This window comes from Phasianus colchicus, chromosome 5 (genome assembly GCF_987193195.1).
Source record: "Phasianus colchicus chromosome 5, bPhaCol1.hap1.1, whole genome shotgun sequence".
Taxonomy (NCBI): Eukaryota; Metazoa; Chordata; class Aves; order Galliformes; family Phasianidae; genus Phasianus; species Phasianus colchicus.
Window position 1 is genome coordinate 29,578,382 of NC_143440.1, and position 17,589 is coordinate 29,595,970.

General features: G+C 39.9%; 1 protein-coding gene across 6 annotated transcripts in view; it reads right to left on the bottom strand.

The window, feature by feature from the left end:
• Positions 1–17,589, bottom strand: part of RAD51B (RAD51 paralog B) — a 337,160-nt gene that overhangs the window by 131,130 nt on the left and 188,441 nt on the right. For all 6 annotated transcript variants that reach the window (XR_016466903.1, XM_090141154.1, XM_090141155.1 and 3 more), the window contains one exon: positions 12,612–12,736. Coding sequence is in view for 5 of the 6 variants with exons in the window: in XM_090141154.1 (XP_089997280.1) it covers positions 12,612–12,736 (125 nt within the window). In the remaining variant the exon portion in view is untranslated. The remainder of the gene's footprint in view (positions 1–12,611; positions 12,737–17,589) is intronic.

A 17,589-nucleotide genomic window follows, 5' to 3' on the forward strand; every position in this document is an offset into this window, starting at 1 on the left:
GATTTTAAAACTTTGTTATTTTCTTCTTTAGATATCCTTTTCTGCTGAATTTACTTTATCTCATCTTTCGTGCTCCTGGAGAGCTTGAAGGCACATACTTCTGCACTAACAATGGCAGTGAATAACAAATTACACTAACAGCCAATACTTTGGAACTCAGATAAAAGACAAATTAGCAAATAACAGATTTGTGAAAAAAACCTGTACTTTTTCAAGCTGTATGCTATACTTTTCCTTAGTGAAACAACACAGGCTTGTTAGAATTTTTTTTGCTAATTTATGTTTTTGTCCTATTGCATTAAACAATCACTGCTAACAGAGCATTTCAAGGGAACACAAATTGCAGAAGAACAGAAAAGCTTAGTTGAGAAACAAGAAGGAAGCCTACACCACCAACACTATCATTCAACAAGGCAAGACTACCTCTGCAGGTTCGGTTAGACTTACATACCAATAAAAGCAGTGCTAAGCTAAACAAATCTTTCCTCTAATTGTGCCAAAACGTCTGGGTGGACAATCTTCATGCCAGAATTTTCCTTCTTATTATAGATTACAAGGGTTGTTTTTTCAGCTGCAACAGAGCCCAGGAAAAAGCCTGTTATGAAAACAACAAAGTTGATTTTGCATCAGATATCCCAGCAGACCTCAGGACTGTTTTTCTTCCCCTCGCTGCTGGTTCTTCCTGGGCCCTCTGTGCAGGAATTTGATCTATTCTAGAAATGAAAGCAGTGGTCCTTATTCTGTAGGCCATCTGCTTTTGAGCAGGGATTGTAACCCAGTATCCAGGCCTGTTCTCATTTCCAGTTTCACTGGTTTCATTGCCTCCAGCCCTTCTGAATGTTGTCCAAGGAGAGATTCAGGGGCTCTCTACAGGCACTAGCTCTACAGCAGCATCCAGGATTCACACAGCAGCTGTTCCTTGCTCCCTCTCTGCACAGAAATGTCTTTCAGGGCAATGGCCTTATACAAGGTAGAAGTTGTGTTTTCTGCCAAACTTCAGCAAATCCTAGTAAGGCTTGCAAGGCAAACTCTCTATGCACAGACTTTCTCTGCTTGCAAGTAGGTAAAGCTGAGACATCCCAGCAGTACCACCCACACCTGCACATTGTGCCCCAGCAGCAGGCTTCTTCTGGGGTGCTTTCCTTGTCTGTAGAAAAGGCCACAGGCTGTGAATAAAGAAGAAAGACAGGTCGAGGGAAATACACACAGCTATCCTGCAGTCCTCCAAATCACCTAGATTCCACGCATATATTCTGCCTAGTAAAAACAGACTTGGTGAATTGAAAATGGGGAAAGGTTAAGATGTCCTGAGCATGAAAACAAATGATGAGAGATGGGACTGTGAACATGTCTCAGTGCAAGAAATAGCCAAGAAGTCCCTACAACTTTTGTACACATAAAAAAAACAAATCACAATTTGGATTAAAATGATTTCTCATGAAAGCATCATTTAATTTGTGCTATGCACAGCACTTTAGAGTTGTGGCTCCCTGAAGTCCAGTTGTTTGGAAAGGTTTTCATCAAGTCCAATTTAATGGGCCACAGCTCAATAAAACTCTTTATGGAGCAACTTAAATGGATTGCATCTCTCCCTCCCCCACAAGAAAATCCTGTCCAGAGGAAACCATTTAGGAATGAGTTTCCTTTTTACTATTTTATAGAAAAGCAGCAATGGCAGCAAGAGACGCTTTATGAGAAGCATTCCATAAATCCAAACCAATTACTACAGGAAAGTAGGTAAGTAGAGTTTGCGTGTATATCCTGAAAATGTCCGTTAGCACATCTGGAAACAACTGGAAAATGAACAAAGGATAGTTGACCATCCTGCTGTTGTCTAAGTCCCAAAACACACCAGTACATCTGCATTTTCCTTCAGTGCGATGCACAGAAATTCCACGTATTGAAAAGCATTGCTAAGACAGCAAAGTCAAGCAGTACTTGGCTCTCATCTTAAGAAAAAGAAGGGCAGAAGGGGTAGGAGGGCAGAAATATGAGCATTTAGGACAGTTTTGCAGAGGAAATAGCTACAGTGGTCAACGATTTGAGTAAGAAAGTTTGTAAAAGGAAAGACCTCTAAGCTTGATGGAAAATGTGAGATGGATTCTGATGGGATGAAGAATTCAAAGAAATCTCAAAACTGAAAAAGCAGCATGACACTTAACAAAGGTAAAACAGAGATCAAATCTCACCAAAATCTATTAGATTACTTTTGATTTTAAGAGCCAAATGTGTCTGCTAGTGGGAAATTGAGATTCTGAAATATTTAAAACAAATCTCTAGAAATCTATGCAATGTTAGCCAAACTTCAGATAAATCACTTCTTGTCTGCTTGCTTTGTCTTAATGTTAATTTTCAGGAAAAGGTCCTGAGTTCTTTTGGGTAAGCATAGGCAAATCTCTTTCCTCACTGTGCTCCACTCTGATCTCAAGAGTAGTTAATTAATAATCATTGATTTTACATTATTGTACTTCTTATAAGAAACCAATTGGGCTTCTTCCATCTCTGAGCTCTGACATGTTTCTGGTAAGCTTTAGCTTCTAATTTAACTGCCAATCATTTTATTATTTATGCCACAGGTTAATCTTGAAGAAGTACCTTCAAGAGAGATGAACAACACATGGTGGCATTGGCCATGGTGGCACAGAAATGTGCAATAACTAGAAATAAAATGATGGAGATAGGACTGCAAGTTACTTTACCAGTGTCAAGAGAAGACTGGAAGTACAGGTGAGATAAAAGCATTTTCCAGCACTTTTGACTTGCCTTTTCTGGATCTGCCATTCTATGCCAGGCAGTCCTTAATAGGCATTGTTCCAGCTGTAGCCTTTACCATAAGAAGCAATAACTTCACTGTAGACAGTGACTGCACTAGGCCTGCACAACCCCAAATTCTTCCATAAGCATAAGCCAGTTCAGTTTTTCAGTTGCAGAGAGATGTACAGAAGGTTAAAAAGTTGTCTGAAAGGAGACAACTGCAAGAAAGCTGAGAGAAGTTGAAATTCTGCTTTGCAACCATGGACATGACAAGATGATCTGGAGGCAGCATCAGAATCCAAGCTCTGAGCTCCCAGCATCTTAAAAATGGCAGGAGATACTCTCAGTAGCTATATACAAATCAGGAGTTTTTACACCCTCCTTGCCCCCCTGCCTTCCCTTCCCCCCCCCCCCCCCAAAAAAAAAAAAAAAAAAAAGGTTCAGAGCAGTTTGTTAGAGCAGTTCTTCCTACAGTAATGAATAACAGTCACAGGCAATGACTCCAATAAAAATAAACCACCATTGCACGCACATGTGGCTAGGCTTACTCCCAGAGGAGACATTCAATACTTGTAAATGAAAGAAATGGAAGGAAAACAAACAAAAGGAGGAGATAGAAATGAAAACCAAGAATCTTTTAAGAACAAGTCCAGGAACAAGGACACCAAGTTCTGCAATACCTGGCTGGCTTCAGTTCTTTCTTCTAAAGAGCAATATATATTTAAAAGATTTTTCACAGTGCACTCTGCCAGCACCTGGGAATTAGGTACTCTTCCTAATTCTCCACTGATTCAGTGAGCAAATCACATTCCTTTGGTTGAGTCCAAAACCATGCATGGGAACATATATCTGCAGCAAGTTCATACTAGTTTTCTGCCAGGTAGGCACAGCTCTGGAGATAGCCTACTTTTCCCCACACAGAGGTGGCAGCAGAAGGATCAATTAACAATAACTCTGTTACCTGTTTCCTCAAGTCCAGTAGAGACAATTCCAACCCTCTCCCCACCTCAGCCCCAATAAAACCAGAGCAAAGGCACTTGATGACTGTGATATTCTCCTCTATCTCCAAATGATTTCACCTTTAAATTCTAGTGTTTACTGCCCATAAGCAGGAAGCATTCACCAGATACTCCTGATAGGAGATTAATTTATCACATTTTCTAGGTCGTGAATCTGTCCTATTCACGTGGTCGCTAACACCAGATGATCAGCCTGGAAGTTGTTCCAGTCCTTGTAGTGTGCAAATACTAGCCAAATACTGGATTTCAAGTGAAAGAGCTCAGTATATCATAAGTGTTGCCATTCAGACTCTGCTTTAGCTCAAGGCTAGTGAAGAGCTCCAAATATCCTTGGAGTGAGTAAACAGAATTTCTATGGAAGGAAACCATGAAAACCTCAAATGAGTATCAAAGATAATCACAGGCAAGAAAAACACAGCTTTCTAAGGTGAGCTGCTCCGCTGTGCTCCACAGCAACGACTGTCCTGACTGCAATAGGCCAAATGAACAAAATGCTTCTTTGGCTTCTTGTCCTCTCCTTGGCTGTGAATATGGCCCCGCACTCTTGCAGCCAGGTTGCCTTTTTTCTGCTTGAAGTACTTAAGGATTCACAATAACTTCAGAGACAGGGAACTGCACTGCCCAGGCAAACATTGGGCCATTTCAAGTTTTAACTGAAAAAGAAAATGCATTCCCAGATGTTTATCCAAACCGTGTCTGAACTGCAACAGCCTGGTCTGGGAACTGTACAAACCAGGCTGCCTCCAGTACACTTCCACTTAAGCCATAGAGACTTCTGGCTTCTGGGACATCTGGTGCAAGCTCCCCAGTGTGAAATGCTTGGTATGCAGGGCCAGTCAGCCCCCTTCTGCTCATGTAACACCAGACCCGGTGAAATTCCTCTTCCCAGAATCACTTTCTGTCTCCCTGCCACGTACCTTATTCCCCACTTTGTATACTGAATTTTATTGTCCTTTTTGAGTCTCTCCAAATTTTCCCAGTGGAGAGTCCTCTAAAAGGTCAGGATACTTCACAAAACTTGGCCCTGAAGATTTCCTATGCTATAAAACTGTTGAGGCCCAAAGCCCTGATAAGTGTCCAACATGAAGGGTAATTCAGGAGAAGAAGCCTGAAGCTTTTACTCAGTGGGAAAGCAGCCAGCATGTCCGAGTCACCACACAGAAATTGCACTAAGAAAAAGAACCTGGGGATGGTGCTGGGGAGGGATAAAGCATAAACACAGCCTACTAGGGGAATTCTCCTGTGTCACTCAGCTTGTGGTCACTTGGACTTATGGTATACTCACTGGTGCTAAGAACAGAAACAGTTTACGAAGCTTTTCAGAGCCTTCCATGTTGTTTAGCTTGACTTTGGTTCCAAAAGTAAGAAGAGGACCGAAAGATGTAATTGTTATTTATGACATATATTGGAATAGTATCTTGTATCCTCTGCATCATGCATCCCAAATCTGGAAGGTCTCAAAAAGAGCAGCAGCATAATACCACCAGAAGATGTATGGCTGCTTCCACTACGCCTGCCAGACTTGCCCTTAAAATAAGGGAGCAGCTGAGAGACAAGTATGGCAGCACAGTAGCTGCACACTCTTCTCTGCAGAGCCACATTTTATAGAATGACTGGAGTTGTAAGAGTCTGTAAAGCTCATCCAGTTCGAACTCTGTGTGGTGGGCAGGGCTGCTCCCCACCAGACCAGGTTGCCCAGGGTCCATCCAACCTGGCCTTGAACTCCCAGGGATAGGGCATCTACAATCTCTCTGGGCAGCTGTGCCAGCACCTCACCATCCTGAGTAAAAAAAAATTTCCACCTAGTATCTAATTTACATCTCCCCTCTTTTAGTTTGAAACCTTTCTCCTTGTCCTATAACTATTAGACCGTGTAAAAAGTTGGTCTCTGTAGGGATCCAACCAGCATCCAGCCCACACAATAACACAGAACAGATCAACTTGGTATTAGTCTTAACCACAACATAAGGAACATACATTCTTAAATACGTAATTAGCATATGCGTTGCCATAATGATTTACTGCTTTTATTATTCTTCAGATCTCTATGAAGCTTCTTCATGATAGTTTTAACATAATTCCACAGATAAAAAAATATCTGCAACAAATTCAACCCTTATCCCTCTTTCTAATGCTTCTCAAATCTTTATTCAGTTAATACTCATTCCTCCTTCCATTTTGTTTTAGCTTAATAAATGATGAAAACACCTCAAGATTCTTGCTTACAAACTGAAAGTGAATTAATATATTGTAAAAGGGGATGCCCAGAAGTGTGCTCTTCCCATCCTGTACTCACTGTTTTCAGACATCAATAAAAACAAATACCTCCTTGATGTAAAGGCGTAATCCTAAATTCCTAGGCATGGGCCAAAAAGAGATGGAATTCAACCAAGTCCAAGACTAAAGCATAAATATTTTTGACCCACACTAGTGGCTGCAAAATGCTTTTGATATGAAACAAACAAGAACTGTTTTCAGCTTTTGAGTGTGTGCACTTCATTCTGTTCCTTAAAAGCAAAGTCTTTGGGAAAAAAAAAAACAACAATACCACCACTGCTAAATTCACATGTGAAAGACAGTAGTATTATCTTAAATAGAGCTTCAGTAGAAAACATTTTAGATTTCAGTGCGCATCATGTAATAAGGACAAGAAAAAATACTAACAGATGTGAGCTAATAAATGCAGAGGAAATGAATGCACATTTGGAGTACTATCATACCATATGGGTGTTAAGAAAAGGTGATAAGTGTAAAATTAAGCCTAATTTCAACCTTTGTACAAGACTCAGATTTCAGCTAGCAAGAACATCTTTGGGTGAGATAAGGAAGCAGAAAATTTCATTAAACAAATATTTCAAAGTGTAATATCCTAGATATACAAAATTCTTAGACAATTTTCCTTTAATATGATTAAAGCATCGTTAAAGTTGTACTGCCTTGGATCACAGGGATCATGTCTGATCCTCACCTTTTCTAAACATATGCAAACCATTTTCCCTACCAACATCAGTATATCAAAGTTTAAAAATCAGACAAACTTTATCTGAGGTTCATCTTTACTAGTAACGATTCAAAGTTGTTGCAATGTCAAGAAATATATTGCCTTACACAGACCATACCTGGGAAGAAAGTAAGTGGAAAGAGAGAATAAAGAAGAAAATACAATTAATGACGCAAAAAATCCTCAACATAGAAAAATCACCTTGAATTTATAAATCAACACATATACAAAGAAAACAGGCATGAAACTTCACCGTGAGTTTTTCATAGTACACAGTACTGACATAGGACCTTTATTCTGACAGGAATACCAAAGTACAAGAGATTTCCTCTATTACTAAACCTAATTCTCTACTGCAGACAAACACATTTTATCAAACACTATGCATCACATGTATTAACACACACAAGTTCTCTCTCAGAGCAGCAGCTTCGTTCCCATTATTCAGTCATAGCACTTGTTCTGAACACAGCTACTTCAACACAAACGTCAAAGCCAAACACAGTACTCCAGAGATGTCCCCAGAGCTTTGGTACAAGGCTACAAATATATTCCCGTTTCCTCTGACTATGACATGGTTAACTCCATGACCAGTGCACCCGAAGAAGAGCTAAGTGGCCTCTCAGTCAAAAATAACAAAGGATCATGAATACAGGTTGAATTCCAGGTAGCAAGTGATCACCTGTACCACCAAGCTCAGGAGGAAGACTCAGTAGAACTTAATGAGTTCGCCCTTGCAATCTCAGGGATATTCCTGCTTCTTTGTTTGGAATGCTCTGAACTACAGATCTGCGTGTTTGAAGTTAACAGCTGCTGCTACATTTTTGTTTATCTAGCATTAGAATAATCTTCATTTAGGAAAACTGCAAAGCTAATAAAAAAAAATCAGAAAAATATAAATTATTTTAAGGTTTCCTTCTGTTCTTTTCTGTTTTACCTGATGTCCTCTCAGTTCTATTTAGATTCTTAGATAACAAACGGAATAGTGTTATATAAGCACCTGAGTAAATGAGTGATTGCTCAAGACTGATGGAAAAGTTTTTCCTCTATAAAAGTGTGCTGCCAACAGGAAGGAGCCATAAATCCAGCCCTGGACAGGACTGCAGCGATGCTTATATTGTATAACCACCTCTCCCAAGTCCATTATGCAGAAAGCATAATGAAAACAGCAACACGAACACACAAGTTGGGAAAGTGACCTAATGAAGTTTGAGCTCTAGCTACTTGTTAATGAATCTTATTTATTTTTATGGTGTCTTTTCATTTGGTACTTTTGCTGGATTAAATCACTTATCATACTGTTTCGATAATCATCTTTTTATGCTACACTTGTGCACTGTGTCCAGTTTCATCCTGGACATCCATTCACATGCAACTCAATGTCATATTGCTGCTTACGCTTGTATGTGACCTATGGATAAGCAAAAGATTTCTGTTGTGAGAATTACCAGTGTAGGGATATTGTAATCAGAAAAATATAATAAGCTACTTATTTATCAATTTAAGGGATGTGGTTTGTATGCATTACACATTGAAATTTGAGCCTATAAAAACCTTCATTGCATCTTGATTCTAAAGAGTCAAACGATGACGGGGCAAGGCAGAAGTCTCTAAAGTAAACAGTCCCAGAAAAAGCTGCTTGCTTTTTTTTGTTTGTTTGTTTAAATGGAAGACTTTACAGAGTTCAGATCAATGATCTTGGAGTCTTCCCACAGCTATTTCTTTAAAAGCAATGTTCTTTGTATGTAAAAAAAACTCTCACCTGAATAAAACTACTTTTCTGTAAAATTTCCTACCCTTTAAATGACTCCATGTCATCACTCTTCCTTGTCTTAAGAAGTCTTCGTGCTTTTACAGAGCTGATTTTCCATACGATAAGCATATTATATAACAAATGGCTTACAACAGATAAACACTTTATAACATTTCAATTCTGAAACAACCCAATAACCACATCTCTTTTCTACTAGTGCTTACTGAAGCTCATTACCTGCCATCATCTGTTGATTTTATTCACATCTACACACTTGAAAAAAGAACTGAATTATGTATATAATTTACATTACTATGTACGTGATTCAAGTAGCATACGCAGTCAGGTTTTCTCAGTGCAGATTGAGGCTACTAAACAGCACTGCATTTGTTCTAGTACTTCTGCGAGAAATGCACATCCACAGCTCTCTTCTGTTCTAAAGGTACAGAAATTTCTTTTTCTGAGCCTCCCCAAATCCTAGCTTGGCTAAAGACATGTAAAGAATGTAAAGAAACACATTTCTCATCTCACACAACTACAGGTAACCTGTGCACATCCTCAGTCACCTTCTTTGGCAAAACACTGATTTCAACGCCCAGTTCTCCATGGGATTTTTCTTGTTCCAACCACGTCAAAGACTGAATCAGCCCTGCTGAAGTAGGTGAAAAGTTTTCTGTCTGCATTGAACAGACCACCTCCAGCTTCCCCATCTGACTTCAAAGGTATTTTAAGACTACTGAAAAAAATATGTTTACACTGCTTCTTCTGCATCTTCATTTGGTTTAGTATGCATCTATAATTGTTACAAAATTAACAGAAGAAAACACACTAACACTATATTTACATTAGATCTTATTCCTTCCATTTCACAGTGATTTCAGCATATTCCATCACATTACATTTCATTGCTTCTCTTTTTCTTCCCAGTAAACACTACTGTCTCAAAGTAATCAGAAGTCTTCACAGTATGAGGCTACAAACTTCCACTGAGCCTTGATGTGCAAACATTTGATTCTGTTTTTCAGATTTCATTATTGTACTCTCTCTTGCCTAGGTTAAGATAAAAATTAGAAGGGCTTAAACCCAGACAGCACTTAGCATACGTTTTTTCCTCAGCCTACTTGCTTTGTTTGTAATTGCTTTATTTTTTGTGGTTTATTTGCTTCCCCTTTTTATAGATAAAAACCTCAATTGATGTTATCTCAAAAACTGGACAACTATCCAACAGCTAGAGAGCCTATCTAACAACTACCATCAAGGTCTTACAGGGAGACATAAATCTAGTTTTATTCTGAAGCCTTAAGTCCCATACACATAAAAGTTCATCTCTGCCCCCCTTCTCATTCTCCCAGCCCTTCTGCACGCCAGCAAGTACCATGGTTACTTCACCATCACAATTTTGGAATGCTTATTCAGGGCTTATTCATATGATACTGAACAGACCAAGACAAAACAGCTGGTCTGTAACTAAGGACACAACAAAAGTTATGTCTGGCATTAGTCAGAATAAGAGATGGCTTTCTGTTTTGTTTTAAGACTGAGTCATCATATACTTATCCATTTGAAACACTTTACCTGAAGCAGGAAAACAGCTGTACAACAACTACCTGGCATGGCTTGAAAGCCCTAGTCCCTATCTCGTATCTCAATCCTGGAGTTCTTTAAAATACCATGCGATAACATTGATTTGTTATATAATAACACCTTGTGCTTCCACAGCACTTTCCATCTGAGAATTTCAAAACACATTATAGCCATTAGTGTTACAATATGAGTCTCACAAATCCCTTGGAAACTATAAAATAAACCAGGCCCATTTTAGTTGCCGTACCAGATCTGGTCAGTGTTTCACTTAATCCAGCATCCTGCCTCTAACAGACAAGAATAAAATGTTAAATATAGCACGTCAAATTATTAAACCCTACCACACTGTCTCCCAAAGACAGCTGAGCACACATGAAAACAGTAAGCTTGGAAGCCTTTTGACTCCAATTCAGGAAAGCAGGATCATTATAAGCATAGCGGCAACTGAGGAATCTCATAGTTTGTGGCACAGTCTCGTTAGTTTTGGCCCAACCTCAAAGGCCCTGCATGTTTATGTATGGAATTCAGGAAAACACATGTCAAGGTTAATGACTTACAAGACTCCTCAGGGAGAACCAACTATCACTATCCATATACTGGACAGATAGTAGCAAATTCCCTTTGTGAACACATTTGTGTGAAATGATTAACTTCTCCCAATTTCTCCCGAGCTCTTATGACTCCATACTGCTCTGTGCCTCGTGCAGCTTCAGCCCTACCTCAGTAGTCAGCAGACTGACTGCAACCCATCTCGTGGATTCTGATGGCACAATTAATCCAAGAGAAGGCTGGAAACCTGCGCTTGTCCTCCCACCTGTGGCAATGTATCTCTGCTAAAGGAAAATGAAACTAGAACACAGGCTTTGGAAAGTGGGAAAAAGAGGAGCGTTCATCTGTTTAAGAAACCTTGTCCTATCCAAGCAATAAAATAAACCTAACAGATTTTAAGGCAGGCAGGATGTTCCAGAAATTTCAATACTTTGCTGAATTGCCTGTTGTCTTACTAATGTTCAACAGACATGTAAAGGGTGAGGAGGAAAAAGGGATAGTTGGCAGAAAAATGGCTGCAAAACAAACAAACAAACAACTCCTGTGTAAGAATTCTATGCTTGATTTCCCTAGATTTGTTGCATACTCTTTATGCCACCCGCTGCCTTGGCATTCTGTAGAGTTTCAGGTCTATGGACTACTGCACTGACCTTGAGCTTTCCCAGAACTCAATGCTGTGTGACTGAGAACAAGCATCAAGCAATTCAGTGGGCTGTGCTCTACGTGTTTCCTGCAAACTGCTTGGCTTGAATCCTCCTTAATGATTATATCTTCACATTTTGAAGAATATTACCCTCCGGACTCACAGCCCAGCAAATCTCAAGTGCTGATTTTGCTCTTGAGGGGCAAGCTTTCCCAGCAAGGACAAGCACCCTGGCTCTACTACCATGCAAATCAGACATATGGGAAGATCTCTCCCAGACTGTCACTGTGACCTCTCCTCCTCCAGAGGAAAAGAAAGTAGAGCCAGAAAGACCTTCCTCAGGCAGTAAAGTGACCAGTAAAGAAGAATTCTTGCATTTAAATAAAAAAATGTGTCCAAAAAAAAAAAGTCGCATAACACCTTTTCTGACAGCACTTGAAGCAGACAAAACATCAATAACATTAAGACCAAGGGTTGCAGCCTTCAAAAAGAGTTACACCAATGAAAAATAGAAGAGATGAAACCAAAAGAGATTAACCATGGATATCCCAAGGGACAGATGAAATCATGTGTTATTATGTTTTAAAAACAGGAAGAGTCATTCCCTCAATCAAACCCCATGTCTTATCTCCCTTATCTCCTAGATTTTCGGATTTTTTTTCCTTTTTTTTTTTTATTTTTTTATTTTTAAATTAAAGAGTGAAGGTGGCCAGGCAAAAAAAAAAAAAAAAAAAAAGCTACCATAGTTCATTCAAAAGCATGAAGTCCCTCAGTAAAAGTGTTAGTTATCTCCTTTTTGCAGATGTACTACTGGAAAGCTGTTACCACATTTAATGCACAAAAGAAGTTTGCCGGTACAGGCAACTCCATTTGCAAACAGTAGCTGCAGATAGAGCACTCTCTATCCTAACAGTCACAGAAGAAATTTGGCACAGAAGAGTGGGAAAGATGCGACAGCAAAACAATCATGCTACCAAAAGGACTAGCTTCCCACTTCCATCTCAAATTCCTGTGCAGGAGAACACTTCAAGGATTACCTTCACTCCACAGTATGTAATGCCCTAAAAACTCAAGGAATTTGCATGTCTGTGCCAACACACACTAGATCCTTTGATTCAGATAAGCCCATTCTAACACAGGGAGGCAGTGGAGGACTGGCCATCCCTGAAAAGCAAAGAACAGTGACCTCCCTGCATCCCAGGTAGGCACTTGGCCCATTCTCACCACACGGTACTTAACCACGCTGGCTGTCATACAGTTACCCACCTAGTGAACAACTGCTTGTATGACTTATATTTAAGTTCTCACCTGCCTTGTCAGCAAGTCATGATATTGCAGGATGAGCCTGGTGTTGACACTGTGACTCCAAGTGTTACCAAGGGCTGCTGTCACACAAGCAGATTCCCTCTTCCCACTTCCAGAAGCTCCTGAAACTGATTACAAAAGAAACTGCATCAGGACAGCACCACAGAAAAGATTTCAGCATGGAAACTCTAATCAACCATCTCAGACTGTAATAATTTTGTTTTTAACAGATGACAGCATTGCATGAAACTCCTAAATACCTGGAGGTGCACTGGGGCACACTTATCGTGTTCCTTTAAAACACAAGAACCCCCAGCAAACCAGCTTTATATGGGCACAGTAAAGCAAGCATGACAGTGTAAAACTCAACAACAAAAAGGAAAGTTAAAGGAGCAGAATGTGGTGCCGTGATACTCTGATCCAAAAATTAAAATACTGTTTCACACAAGTAGGCATCCCTTATGTTTTCTAAAATATAACTAACTGTAAATACCATTCTGATGTCTTGGAGATCATCTGAACTTTTTATAACCCTACAGGAAAATGCAGTCTTCTGTGATCAGCAATGATAATGTAAAGTGCTTCCAATAGTGCAGCATGACCCAGCTTGCTGAACTGCCTTTTCACTTGATTTCTCTAGCATTGAAACCAAAGAACCCATTCATGCACACACATCAGTAAACAAGCAGAAAGGTGTCCAAGACCTTCATCTTTGCTTACCACAAATTCTGCTTAAGATGAACAGATAGATGGTTGTGTTGCTTATACTTCAAATGACATTTTAAGAACAGAGTGCAAAACAGGCAAATCAAAGAAATTTGGAAACAAAATCCAAATTACTTGGATTTACTTGCAGATATACAAGATGTATTTGTATATGACCGCAACTTGCAGATACTCATGGTAATCTGAAAGTTGAAAACAGTTTGTGACAATCAGTGCATAAAGTTTTAAAGTGATGAGTATTGACCTGAAGTTGAATGAGAGAAAGCTGGACTTAAAGTCAGTGAACTTCCTGTCACTTGCCACAAAATGAAGACAACAAAAAAAATGAAGACAACAAAAATTGCAACATCAGGCAAAAGCCAAGACTGCTTCCCCAGGATAGTGACAAAATCCTTGTCAAGTGACTCAATTAAAATCACATCAGACAAGACTTTGAGAAAAAAACAATGGAAGAAAGCAGATTATACGACCGGAGCACACTAACTTCTACACTCTTGTAGAGCCAGTCACAGAGCTAAAAGAAATTCTTCACCTTGCTTACAAGGTAGCTTATGTTTCACATGGCTAAAGTAGACTATGAAAAGAGTATTGCAATGACTGCATTACAAATTGCAGAAAAGCCTTATGTTTCTGTCAAAGCTATCAGCAGTGCAACAGAGTAAATGTTGAAACTTAAATTTTAAGTACTAGGTTTTGGAAGCAATACTGTACAGGGCTGACAAAGTTAACTCCTTCCCCAGCAGAGCTTCTGGAAGATTCAGGCTAAGACCCTGCACTGCTTTTAAGTTTCTAAAGTTGTAGATTTTGTTACTTTTTCCCTCCAACTACTCAGAGCAGAAACATTGTTACTTCATTCACTAAAGCTTTTATTTTGGAAAAATATCTAGAAAAGGCAAGACCAAAAAGTGCATGCCCACAGTAAAGATTTGTATCACTACTACTAGCAGTAGTGTAAAGATTTGTATCACTACTACTAGTAGCTTGAGAATAATTAAAAGAGAATGCACTAGGGAGGAGAGTAGCAGGCTGGAGACAAGGGCCAGGAATCACTGCAGTGCACTCGAGGACTCATCTGTAGACCTCGAATCTCCCCTCTGCCCTCTTCCCTGAATAATTTAGGTTTGCAGTGATATCACTGGAATTTGGATTAGGTCTTTAAATGTTCAGGGTGCACTAAAGAAAGCATGTGGTGAAGCACTTGGTTCAAGTCCATAGTTTGATAGGAGCTGGACTCAATACTCAGGAGTTACTTCTCCCCTCATGGTAACTCACTGCAGCATGCACAATGACCACTTCTCCTGAACAAGATGTATTCCAATTTGAAAACAGTTCTTCCATCAAACAAGGATGATTGCTTTCCTTTCTTCAGAACAAAAAGTACCCCTATCTTGATAAGCATCAAACTTTTGCATTAATAACTCGTGGTAGGAGCTCCTAACTGGAAGTTTCTGTATCAAGAAGGCTATTCTGTTAATTAGTCTAACCAGTCTGTATTGGGAAGGTGGATGTATAGACAATAATAATTTCTCTTCATCTGCATTCCTGATTTAATTTGCCTGCTGGAGGAGAGAATAGAACCAAGTGTTAAAAGCAAGGTGCTGGGAGGTCTGTGTTCCATTTCATTATTTAAACCACTTAAGTTCATTAAGTTCTGCAAACTGCATGTACCTCAAAAGTAAAATATAATCACTGTATAAACAGGCCACAGGAGAATAAAAGAAAGAGAAGCAGCTTTAAGGCTTTGCAATCCTCTCCTTGTCACACGGAATAAGATTCCAGTTTCACTGGTAGTTGATGCTGTCCTTTCCCACTAGCTAGGAAGGGGTAGGAATCAAAATTCAGCTAAAGCAGCTCAGAATGAGCTCTGGTGGAGGTGTCTCCTCACGGCTGATATGAGCATACTCCTGCACGCAGCTGGAAGGCCCGGCTCACTCCACAGGGCAGTGTTCACCCACACTGATGGGACACCAAACACTACCTAAGTAGCTATTTGCTGGCTTTAAGCAGCCGCTGTTAACTGCTTGGAATCTGGTGATATACAGGAGGTATCACTCCATAACAATTCCTAATTCTGCATTTCTTGAACACCTAAAACCTGTACCAAAGTGAAGTATTAGAAGTATAAGGCTTGTATCAGAACAAACAAGTTAATTGCTGTATTTATTTTATTATACAGGAGAAAGCCTGCTGCACCACACATCCCATCTGAAGAGAACTGTTTTTGTGACCCATTTTCAGGCAAATCCTCTCCTATGAAGTTATTCAAATTTATGACTGGTGCAAAGTGGTTAGTAAGCCTGGAGCAAATTTACACTGATGACTGTTTACAGGATGGAAAGGAATGCCTCACAGGAAAGCTTTCTTTCTGTTTTATAAGGGATGTTCCTGCAGTGATGCATTGGGCAAAAGGAGGAGCACACCAACAAGTGAGCTTAATGGAGGGGAAGCAGCACCAGCCTTGCAGGAAAGTTCAAAGACAGTGACAGTATGCGCTTCTTTCCTTCCCCTTACTCTAAACACAAAAAGATAGCAATGATTTCAGAAGAAGTAAAGAGTATATACTAAGAAAATATATTTACATCCAAGCATGGCCTTAAAATCCCAAATTTATCTTTTCAAACACTACTTAGTCAATTCATGAAAAGCACAAGGAAAATAGATAAATAAAACTGTTTAGAGAAAGTGTGATATTTTTTGGTATGTACTGCCTTGATTTTCCAAACTCTGACATTTTCATATTTAGAGATGGGATAGACCAACCTTGGCCCAAGAAGAACCAAGCTCCTAGAGGCTCCCTGGCTCTAAAGGACGTAGGTCTCTGCTCAGAAGTCCTCCCACTGTCCATTCTGAAGCACTCAGAGAGGCACAGAATAGCAGGTCCCAGCTGACGGGCAGCACCTCCACCTTGCCAACCTGGTCAGCGCACTGCTCATGCCCCAGTCAGTCCTGTCACTACAGTTTCTGCTCAGGATATGGCAGATACAGGTAGCTCAGGGTCAGGGAGAGAAAGAAAAGGGGGGGGGGGGGGAACCTGACAATTTAATGAGAGAGAGGTGGCAGATCTCAGTTCACAGCTGGACAAAAGGAGGACAGTAAATGTGAGAAGGGAGTGGGTGTGCGGAAGCACAGAGATGGGATCCTAGGATAGGGAGGTGAGGGTGCATGGTAGGAGGGTAGGAAAAGACCTCTAAATAAACTCTTCTCCATGTATTCAGATCCAGCTCAAATGAAACACAGTAGTGACTTTGATTCCAATAAACACTCCATTTTTCCTCACACAAAAAGTACTAGCATTGAAGGGATCAAAGGGCACACTGGCAGGCAGGATTGCACTCGGTACCTGTTCTGCTGTTTCCTGTGAAATTGGGTTCTTCAGGGCACCACCAGAGGCACTAGTAGTGACTGTCTGCTCTGGAAAGCATGAACAAGGCAAAAACTGTCTCCTTCACTCTCACTCGACAGCTGTCACAAGTGAAAATAAAGGTTCTTGTGGTTTGGGTCAAATGCAAAGTGACTCTGCACAACCAGGGAAAAAAACAAACCAAAGAAGAAAGGGTGATTCTTCAACTGAGGATTATTCAGCTGCAATGTTATCTCCACACAGAGGTTGAGATGCATTTTCTTCTGGGCTCTGATGCCTTGGAAGAAGCTGTCAGAGGACTTGGGCAACAGCACTTAGTCCAGTTATACACAAAAGTTAAATTCATTTTGTCCAGTTCTCCCATCAGCGCAATTTAAATGAACGTTCATAAAGACCTTTCTTATCACTGAAATTAATGCCATAGATAGTCTGAATGGGGATAGTAGGTTGCAGTCTTATCATTTCATAATTTAAAAATCTTTTTTCAATTAATGCAAAAAGGGACTGATATACATTAGGACAGGGAAGTAACCAAACACAGAAGCTACCAACCCCCAAATTTCAACATCTTGATGAAAGCCTGATAGCCTCCTCAAAAAGGAGGAAAAACCCTCCAAAAGTACAGAGAAAATATTTGTAAAGAATTAAACTACTGAGATGGACAAAAATGGCACATAACAAAAACAGCACATCTTGCAATAAGAAAGACTTTCCCTCTCACTCAGGCTGTGTAGTTTTCCTGCATGGATGTTCTGGTTCACTAGTAGAGCTCATAAAGATCACTGCTTTTCACCTGCATTACATTTAGTCTGCATTTTTGGTGCAGATCACTAACAATGACACCAGAAGGGGAAAAAAAGAAATGAAAAAAACAAAAACAACCATCTATCTATT